At 32.6% G+C, this 11492-nt stretch overlaps 1 protein-coding gene across 1 annotated transcript; it reads right to left on the reverse strand.

Annotated features, from left to right (window-relative positions):
• Positions 1 to 3390: 3390 nt before the first annotated feature.
• LOC132722306 (uncharacterized) lies at positions 3391 to 6731 on the reverse strand. Its single transcript, XM_060706776.1, has 4 exons — positions 6443 to 6731; positions 5599 to 5779; positions 4744 to 4810; positions 3391 to 4397 (listed from the first exon to the last, which is right to left on the reverse strand). The coding sequence occupies exons 1-4, from the start codon at positions 6649 to 6651 to the stop codon at positions 3391 to 3393; spliced, it is 1464 nt and encodes a 487-aa protein (XP_060562759.1). The 5' UTR covers positions 6652 to 6731.
• Positions 6732 to 11492: the final 4761 nt, after the last annotated feature.

Below are 11492 nucleotides of genomic sequence, written 5' to 3' on the forward strand. Positions count from 1 at the left end.
ATACTCTTCTTTGAGAGCATAATAGGACTCCCTCAAAGGCCTATAACTGTAACATGGATTTATAGAAAAAAATTGCCCTTTTGTTAACTTAGAACATTTTACATTATCAAGGCTCTTTTACTATCAAGCACTAAGAATAGTCAAGCGTTGCTGTCCTACTGACAGCTCTTGTTTTGGATAATATAATTTCTTTCTTGGTTTTGGGGTTTATTTACCAGATCTGAATACATTGTCCTAAATGGTGAGATTTGTGATGTTGGTTGTTTGTCGTTATCTTCATTTTTTTTTTATAAAACCTGTGGTAAAAAATGCCTGATCTTGGGAACATTTTGCCTTCTTACCCTTTTTTAATAGTTTTATGTAAGCAATATAGTTTTATTACTACGTAGATGATACTTCCCATAAGAAACTAAACAATAATGTTTATATTTTTGTTACAATTATTTATACAATTTAAAATGTTTCATATAATTAATAGAAGATAGAAGTTACCTACTTGATTTTGATTATAACTGGATGGTGTATCCAGATTTTTATTTCTAGATAGCTTGTCTGACCTTACATTAATCTCCATCAGTCTGTCGGTCTATCTAGCTGATAGGGGAAATCTGATCACTGTGAAAATTGAATAAAATTCAAGTTAAAACGTAGCGTACATGTGAATACATGATAATGTTTCGACTATACATTTATGTCATTTACATTTGTAGTATATTTAAATCATACAATGGTGTAACTGTGTAATACAGTATGTAGTATAGTGGTAAGGGACATTAGTGTTACCTGCAACATGTTACTAAGACAGAAAAAAGTTGAACTGCAGTTTCTATGGCAGTATCTATGCATGTTCTTGGTTAAAGGTTGGCCTTATTATACACCAGATCTGTTTGCTTTTTGCAATTTTACTTTTATTGTTTTGGCATTTCGAGGATCTCAGTAATACAAATTTATTTATAGTATTTATAGTTCATGTATTTTTTGTGTTGTATTCTTATTTTACAGTTGGTTGTGTTGTATAGTAGTATTGGCTTTAGTTTTTTAACCTATTGTTCTAATTTTATACAAAAAGTATTTCAATCCTGATATATATTTATCTACATAGTTATAAATTTATATTTATAAAACAGAGATCTTTGCAGATTTCAATTTTTTCATATTTTGTAAAGTACATTTTATAATTTCTATCACTTGTAAATTGTTGGAAAGAAATACATGTATGTCATATAGAAGAGTAAACATATATTTAGATTTTTTCTTTAGAATGTTAGTCTTCCATTTTACAGTCATCGTTTTACACTAGACAAAGTGTATAACAATACTTGTTTTAAAAACCAACATATTGCAGTATATTGATTTCATATATGTTTTGTTAAATATCATTATGTCTATTGTATGTATTGCTTTTTTCTTAGTTTTTAAAATCATTTATCTATGGTTTTCTTAATAATTATTTAAATTGACACTGGGTCAGTAATGAGCTTATTTCAATGATTTAGGGCCATCATGGTATCCTGTTTCCACATATGTTAATAGAGTTATGTACAAATATCTACAACTCATTCTGCACATCCAGAAATGTGAATGTGTCATTCAGTTTCTCTCTGAATATTTAGTTCTACTCTCTAACTTTCCTTTTGCAAAACCTTAAGAAGTCACACTTTTACACATAGATTACAAAAATTGTCATATTTTTGCATAATTATCTTAGAGCATTTAATTTTGTTAATTTATTTTGTTAGAATATAAGCTTAATAAAATACTGTTGAACAGTGAATATCTTGTTGTTGTTGTTGTTTTATGCCCCTTGATCAATAAATCTGGAGGGCATATATGTTTTGATCTGTCTGTCACAAATTTTAATCTGACAACAATTGCATGCCAGTCCCACTTAAGAGGTCACAGTATCAAAGGTAAAGGTCACCAAGTTTATATTAGAGTGTTGAGCTTTTCCCCCTTTATTAAATTGACCTTTGTGCTAATAACTACCACTGTAAGAAAATCTATGAAAGGTTGACTGGTTGTTGGGTTTTAAGGTCACATCAACACTGTTAAGGTCATAAGTTGACCTTTCAGCTTGACTGGTGGGGGGAGACTTTGGGTGCCACTTGATGTATTTCAGGCATGAACGAGCATCTGAGCAGAATCACTGACCTTCTTCACGTAGAATAATTGAAAGTCGTCGACGAGATTGGAATCCAAATTGGTGAGAAATGATAGAAATCCGGAACTGTGACCACTCCACCACTGAAACCACTGAGTGTTTTACAAAAGTTATTTGAATTGTGAATGATGTACTAGCATCAACTGCTTTTAAGCCTTTGATTATTTGGATTACATTATTAATTTAATAATGTAACTTTGGTCAGAAAAGGTTAAGTTGACTGTACTATAATGTTTACATTTATTAGCAGAAATACTTTATACATTAAATGGATAGATTTTTCACATGAAGAAATCAAAAGCCCTATTCAAGAGACAAACCATGAAGTGAGGGGGCAGATGATTCAAAATCAGTGACTTGAACCACTCAGACACCTCTGTTACCACTCAGACCCCTCTGTATCCACTCAGACCCCTCTGTAACCACTCGGATCCCTCTGTTACCACACAGACCCCTCTGTTACCACTTAGACACCTCTGTAACCACTCAGACCCCTCTGTTACCACTCAGACACCTCTGTAACCACACAGACCCCTCTGTTACCACTCAGACACCTCTGTTACCACTCAGACACCTCTGTTACCACTCAGACACCTGTTACCACTCAAACCCCTCTGTAACCACTCAGACCCCTCTGTAACCACTCAGACCCCTCTGTTACCACTCAGACACCGCTGTAACCACTCAGACCCCTCTGTAACCACTCAGACCCCTCTGTAACCACACAGACACCTCTGTTACCACACAGACCCCTCTGTTACCACTCAGACACCTCTGTTACCACTCAGACACCTCTGTTACCACTCAGACACCTCTGTTACCACTCAGACACCTCTGTAACCACTCAGACCCCTCTGTAACCACTCAGACCCCTCTGTAACCACTCAGACCCCTCTGTTACCACTCAGACACCTCTGTAACCACTCAGACCCCTCTGTAACCACTCAGACCCCTCTGTTACCACTCAGACCCCTCTGTATCCACTCAGACCCCTCTGTTACCACTCAGACCCCTCTGTAACCACTCAGAACCCTCTGTAACCACTCAGACACCTCTGTAACCACTCAGACCCCTCTGTAACCACTCAGACCCTCTGCAAGTTATTCAAAAGGAAACTAAACGGCTGACATTAAGTGACTATATTTATTTCAAAGTAGTAAGATTACTTTACAGTATTATAGCTATTGAGAATGCTAAAAGTTATACTTTGAATCATTATTCTATAAACTTTACACAAATTTAAGTTTATTCAATGAAGACTGAATACTTTTCTTTAAAAAAGTGTTATGTTTATCAATAATTTGTTCAGCCTTAATTTTTAATTCCTGGTCGAAGAGTTTACTATGTTTATTCACTAGGGCAAACAAAAGCTTTCCAAACTTCAAATTCTTAGCCATCGAAACGGATGCCTCATTTAAACATTGTAATAAACTTGAAAACACATTGTACGATAAATCACATCCACTATCAACAACTGTCTGAAGAATTGTTATTTTGTGCTCAGTAAGAATGAAATTATTCTGTAATACTTTTTGAATAAAATAGCCTCTTGTTGTTGCACTTAAGCAGTCCTTTAACGTTTTACACAAAATCTCAATTTGGAATGATGGGACTTCATCCTGCATCATGCACGGCACTAATACACTTTCAACTGTCTGTTTTGGGAAATTTTGTGACACTACAGTGATAGCCCCAAGTAACTTTCTAGAGGCATTCTGGGATAGCTGCAAAATCCTATGACCTAGAACAAAGGTCAAGATGCAGACGGCACTGCTATAGCTTAAAGAGTCACTAACCCCCGATAAATGTTGACAAACTAATTCTATGGAATCATCAGACATGCTATCAAAGTCAATCATTTTACAAAACACTTCAATTTCTTTTAGTGACAATTTTGATATTTCACTCAACCCTTCGTTTGCTTGATCATGGATACAGTTTTGCCAGATTTCTTTGATCTTGTATACCAAAGCTTCCTTTCCATCAATAACCTTCAATGATGACTCGTCAATGTGTTTATCATCATTTTCTACAACATTAGTACTAGTATGTATTTTATCACTTGTTTCCATAGAAACAGTTTGACAGTCATCTTTTTCTTGAAGTTCGGAACAATCCTTCTTTGTTTTTCTTTTTTTTTGTGCTGGTTCCCCATCGTCGTCATCATCATCTAAAATTATCACACTTTCTTGGGACCCAATCTCTATCATTTCTTCTGTAGGACTTTCAGCCTTTTCTGATAGAAGAATAATTTTAACAATATTGTTAGACTTACATTTCAATAAATACATAAATAGAAAATCTATGACAGGCATTTTGAGAGGAGGTAAATTATCATTTCTGTGGTTGCAACTAATATAAGAATCAGAAAAAAAATCTACATAAAATATCTTACTGTGGAATATAGCTACAAAAGATATGTACATGTAAGAATATTTATGATACAGCTGAATGTTATCACTGACTTTTGTAACTGCTTTATGCACAATATTACAGTTGAGTACATAATAGATAAAGGGACTGATCCATTTTTACCAAAGAAAATAGTACATATATCAAAGAATATTTAATGGTCATTATACCTGGACATGTGTCAATAGCTCTAGGTTTTAATACAGTTTCTACTTCTGTAAATAAATCCTCCTCTAACTGAAATGTAACAAGTTTTAAGTTAAACTAATGCAGAAAATATATATTGTGACAGAAGTATGATACAAATTTAGCTAAATGTACATGAAATTTGCTATTGTATTGACTGAATTAGAATTGTCAAGACAGGTATACTGGAGTTAAAGATTTCTATTATTCTTAAACAGCCAAATTTCTGAAATGGACATGTCCAGCTTCAATTTTTGGGACTGTCCATTAACAACTTTGAGGATATCAAGATGAAAGTTATAGTTAGTCAGCCAACAGTATAGTTCCTGGACAGATGGCACAGATGTTCTAGCTGGCCTGGCTATATACTGGTGGTAGAGCTTATCACTTTCTGTTCCATTAGGGGAAGAATTAACAGCATATAATTATCAATGACGTCCTTAGTCCATGAAGGCTACAGAAACTGCAACAACAGAATTACATGCATTTACTGGGGCCATTCTGTACTAAAATTATATGTTCTCTACAAATTACTCCTATCTTTTCAACATATATTATGGGTGGAGATTAATCACCCGGAAATGGTAACTGAGAATAGCAAATGTTCGAACTAACCATAATTAGAGATATTTTATTTCTTAACATACAGTTGGACAAAAGTCAACCAAATGAATCATCAGGAACTCTACTATGGTATCTGGGTCTTGGGTATTAGTAATTAAATTCAACATGGACACCAGATTTAAACATAAATTCAAAATAGAGTATGTGATACATATCTTATCATTTGCCCCGGGTATATTTTACAAGTGCTGTGACATTTTGAAATGTATGTTTACCTTTGTTTTCCTGAACAAACAACGAAGTTGTTGATATAAATTTGAATGAACATCTGTATGTTTCATCAGACCAATAATAAACTCTTTAATATCTTGGTCTGGAATAAGGTATGACTGGTACTGAAGAAACTCCAACAGTCTTTCCTGTAGCATCTCTGGTAACAACAGAAATATTGGTTTGCTGTAAATTAAAATTTAGAAACTTTATAGCAGTGGCACCATCTAGTTTACAATCACCAGCAATAGGGGACTGGAGACAAAAAAATAATGTTTATAAACTGATGTTGCTGTTAAAATATTTCAGGCAGAGAAGGAATGTCATCAAACAGCACCATCTACTTTCCTTAAGATAGCTTCCTCACATCAAAGATTTCAATGTGCCCAACAAGAACCATATTAGAACCAACATTGGTAAGATGCAGCCTGAACCACTCAAAAATGCAAGCGCCTCAAATAATCTCATAATTTTTACCTGATACTGTGAGTAGCTTCTACAATAAATAGTACTCTGCTCTTTATCTTTTCAATATTTTTTAACAACAAAGATACTAGGAACATCATAAGTAAGTCAAGTGCTTAATTAATTTGTTTCCTGAATAACAGCAGTACCCCGTAGCATAGTCTGAAAACATCACCTTAAGTACATACCTAGAAAGCAGTGCTTTTTTCACTTTGTGGGGAATGATAAAGGGCCCATGGAGAGTGGGGAAATTGTGTTGTGGAAAGGAAAAAAGAGAACATTTAGAAATGGATATATAATTAGGACCAAATTTAACAAAATACACAATTTTGGTACAGCACTATTACAAATTTCAGATTCAATAATATTTCATATCATACTTACAATACAAGCTTGTCTTCAACAATACAAGGTTCACATTTGATCAAGGCTTGCAACAGTTTATACCACACAGGTTGACTACCATACTTGGATGATGTCTCCTCAATAAACCAAATATTTCCCCTTTCCAATGACATCAAAAGTTGTTTCATAAGACCTTGCCATTCTATTGGAAGTCTGGAGGTTATCTTGCAATCACCTTCCTGAACCATTATATATCATAGTTTAATGGAACTCCAATGACGTCCTGAAGCCTATAAGCATAAAATTTGAAAATCTTACATAAAACAACTGGGGAATTAAGAATTTAATCTAAAGCTGCATGCCTCCAGATGAGCTAAAATAGTTCAAAAAAATCAAACATGAGAAAAATGTTCTAAGATTTTAGAAAAAGTAAAATATTAAAGCTTCAAGAAATTATCAACATATTATGTGTGTTTAATGACTGTTTCAGTATTTATATCTATATTTTTCTACTGCGTTACTAATGCAGTAAGTGGTATTTTTGCATATTTTGACCTCTTTTTAGTAATTAACATAGGTTGTGCCAGTGCCATTGATAATGTGCAAATTGCTTCCTTTTGGTTACTTCACAATTTTTTACTTTAAAATTAATTTTCATTTTTTTCATGAAAATGAGCATGATTTGTGCTGCTTTAAAGATCAATATACATAAAGTGTGGTTCTTAGCCCATTTTGAGTTAAAAAGGCTTTTCATTTTTTGGCTATTTTGTCTGTAACAGTGTTGATTGTGACTGGAATAACTTATGTGCAGAACATTATCATCTTTAAAAAAAAAATTGCCTTTTATTATACGGTAACCTACTTTCATTTTGTAAATACTTACTAGTGTAGATCTGCTGGATAACTATTTGTTAGTTTTATGCAGCCCAATTATTGTAGGTTATTCAATAAATACGTGAGTCCATTTGTACCAGTTAATTCTAATGATCATAGGCCTTTATTCTGTGAATTTTGTAAGCTTTTACATTTAGCATTCATGGCAGAAAAAGCTTAGTATCTGACAGACATGTCTGCTTCTGTCAAATGAAAACAATGCATAGGAATGGATATTTACATCAGATATTTACTTAGGTTAACTTCATACAAATTCCTATTAATTACAAATTGCTATTAATTTCCTACATGTATGTAAGTCCTGTCGAAATACAACATTTACACTAATTGTGTAAATGAGTATTTAAGAAAAAAAATCTTAAAAACAGGTACCGGCATCCTGTTACGTCTGTAAGGTACTTCAATGCCATGTGATATTCATATGACAATCACTTCAATGACTAAACTAAACAGTATTTTACAAAAGAGGGTTGTGCTTTTCCAAGATGGAAAGAAGAGCTGTTGTAATTGTTGAATTTCAGACAAATTTTGCAGATATTTTACATAAAGATTAAAGTGTACATAAGTAAAGAACTTTTATACAGATATATTTTATTCATATTAAACAGCTTAAAGACATATTGGGTGCTTAGACTGTTAGCGGTTTAAGAACTGGTTTGTCCACGATAATTTAACTTTTCTTGCCTGCGCTTGTCTTGATATAAGAATTTCAAATTAATTCCTTCAAACCTTCAAAAATGTGTGCTGAATAGAAAATAAATGGGGCTAAAACACTAAATACAAGAAAATTGAGCCAACCTTTCGTGCATATCTACTTTCTACAAATGGAAATTCTGACATAAAGGGAAGTAACTGTGTCAATATAGTAATAATATATTGCTCTTAACAAACTATTTTTAATGTTCTAGACTCAAGTACTTGTCTTATTATACCCGGTAGTATATAGCGGCATATAGAACATTAAAAATATTTTGTGTATGGGTTAAATCTGGAACGTTATTCTGTCCTGGGTTAAACTTAAATTATGAATTATTTCAAATAAACAAAACGTTGTCTTTAACAAGGCTGATATGTTTCTGTGTGTACCTCTTTTCCGTATTTTAGACAGGTAAACAAATGACAGCCAGATGTTACTGGCAATCACTGGAATAATTATTGATATTTTTGAAGGAACTTAGGTATAAATATGCAACTTTACTTTCATTACTACCATTTGAAAGATTCTTTATGTCATATATCTTGTCCAAGATTCTTTCCAAGGCATTTATATGTTGTCCATTCTATATTTGCAACATCCTAAATTTCTTGGAGGAACAAAAAGTAACTCAACGTTGTTAACTCAATACTGTTTACAAACCATTTTATTTCACTTCCCCAATAAAACACTGTAATCAACAATATCAAAACAACATAGAGAAATAGAAGAAACAGAAAAGGAAATTAAAAGACATAACACAAACATCATACAATATTATACATGATATAAATGACCATAATTTTTGTATAATCAAATATACAAAAAAATCATAATGGCATAAATGCATATTAGATATTATTGTCTCTTAAAGCGGAATTTTCTATATTTATCCACATTTCTTGCCACTCTGCATAATAATATATAACTTAAGAGGCAATTCCTCAAGTTCAAGATTGAAAGAGAATATTAATTCATTGATTTTAAAACAATCCATACAATCACTATTTTTTTTAAATATCGTTGTTATTTTTGTGTATATCTAAAATTTTCACCCACCTACACAAAGTTCGGTTCAAACATTTATGATCATATGCAAATTTCCTTTATTGACATGGAAACTGCTTCTTCCTTAGAGTCCTGAATATGGTATCCAAAACATGGCCTTTTTAGCTCTGGACAGTAGATAAAGTCGACACTTTAATTTAAAAGTAAAAACTAGCTTGAAAATTAGAATCAATCATTTATTTTTACATTTTATATGCGTTATCTATGCCTTATTGATAATTTAACATTTTTTTTAAAGAAATGTTCCCATGTCAGTAGCCTGTGTTTCAGACAATTCTAACTACCGTCTGGCAGTTAAGTAAATAGAACGGTTTCTGGCCGTTTTTGTAACAAAAATTGTGATCAACATAAACACTTTTAAAAGTTTACCAAATTTAAAAATCTCATCACAGTCTGGCCTTCTCCTTTATAACTAGGTGACCATGTGTTTGTTTGTTGAGAAAAACAGATAAATAAAAAAATTAAACCAAGTGTCGGGGTTATCTATGCGTCGGAGTTATCTCTCCAACCCGAGTACACTGTGATATTATGTTTTTCAACCATGAAATGCTTGCATACTTTTTAAAGATATAAATAATTAAAATTTTTCCATGAAATCATGGAGCTAAATATAAGTTTATATATCTGTGCATGAAATAAATAAAATTGATAACTTTATTTAAGATTTCTATATTGAAAATTTAATGTAAATAAAGGGAATGCTTTTATACAAGAGGACAGTCTCAAGTCCTGCTGTGTATTGGTATTTTTCTGAGAGTGCCTGTTTTCATTATACTGGTCTCCTGCTGATAAGAGGGCCTCAGGGTAAATAACACAAATGCAGATGTATGCAATATTTATATAAAATTTCCTGTTTTTTCCCCAAAATACATGTAAGACATCTAAGATAAATGACTATAATTTTTTTATAATCAAATGTAAAATAATAATAAAAATGGCATAAATGTGTGTTAGATATTATTGTCATTATTGTCTTTAAAGTGGAATTTTCTAATCTTATCATAAAAAACTGGTTTAAAATCAATATCAGTGTTAACTTTTCTGGAAAGTCCTTATATCAATATTTATCCACATTTCTTGCAATTCTGCATTAAAATCATCTTTTAGTTTCTGAACTGGGAAATGTTATTTTTTTCTATAATAGATTTGACGAATTTACCTTGTCAGTTTTAACACTTTTAGAAGATAATATATTTTAAAGAAAATATTTAAATACATGATTATAAAGCTTTTGCAACTTCCTTTTCACTTTAATGCAGATTTTTTAAAAAATAAAATACCATACATGAGCAGAAAACGGTTACAGAAGAGACTGAAGTGTCAAAAGTCATGCTGTGTATTGGTGTTTAATATAGTACCCTGCTGATAAGAGAGTCCCTCAGGGTAAATAACAAAAGGCAGATGATAAATATAAGTAGGCAATGTAAATTCTGTAGTATCTGATGTTGGTGCAAATAAATTTCATTACAAGTAGTACAAAAAAGAAAACTGAAATATTTTTGCATTTTATAATAAACTTATAAAAATAACCATATTGCATAATTATGTTACAATGCATGAAAAAAAGAAACAAGAGGGCCATGATGGCCCTGAGGTCGCTCACCTGTATATAGCCCCCCCCCACCCCCGGGCCAATTTTTACCCAAGGGCTTTTATTTGTTTATTTGAACAGACTTGGAAGACACCCATAAGAAGATGTTTCATGCTAAACATCTAATTTCTAGCTCATTGGGTTTTTTAAAAGAAGATTTTTAAAGTTTTTACTATACACATATAGTTAAAAACAATGACACCCCTGGGGCAGGGCCAGTTTTGACCCCCGGGCTTTTATTTGAACAAACTTTGTAGATATTTACTTAAAGATGTTTCATGCTTAATATCTAAACTCTAGCTCTTACGGTTCTTTAAAAGAAGATTTTTATGTTTTTACTATATGCATATAGGGAAAATCAATGACTCCCCGGGGCGGGGCCAATTTTGACCCCAGGGCTTTTATTTGAACATACTTGGTAGACACCCATTAGAACATGTTTCATGCTAAATGTCTTAGCTCTAGCTCTTTGGGTTCTTTAAAAGAAGATTTTTTAAGTTTTTACTATATGCATACAGGGAAAATCAATGACCCCCTTGGGCGGGGCCAATTTTGACCCCAGGGCTTTTATTTGAACAAACTTGGTAGACACTCACTAGAAGATGTTTCATGCCAAATATCTAACTTCTAGCTCTTGGGGTTGTTTAAAAGAAGATATTTAAAGATTTTTCTTTCGGTTGCCATGGCAACCAGAGTTCTGCATGGAATTAAATTCTTTGAACAATTTTTAAAGGTGACCACCAAAGGAACATTCCTGTGAAGTTTGGATGAAATTGGCTCAGTGGTTTATGAGGAGATGTCATTTAAAGCAAAAGTTAACGGACGGACGACGGACGGACGGA

Source organism: Ruditapes philippinarum, unplaced genomic scaffold (genome assembly GCF_026571515.1).
Source record: "Ruditapes philippinarum isolate M1 unplaced genomic scaffold, ASM2657151v2 ctg1297_1_1_1_1, whole genome shotgun sequence".
Lineage (NCBI taxonomy): Eukaryota > Metazoa > Mollusca > Bivalvia > Venerida > Veneridae > Ruditapes > Ruditapes philippinarum.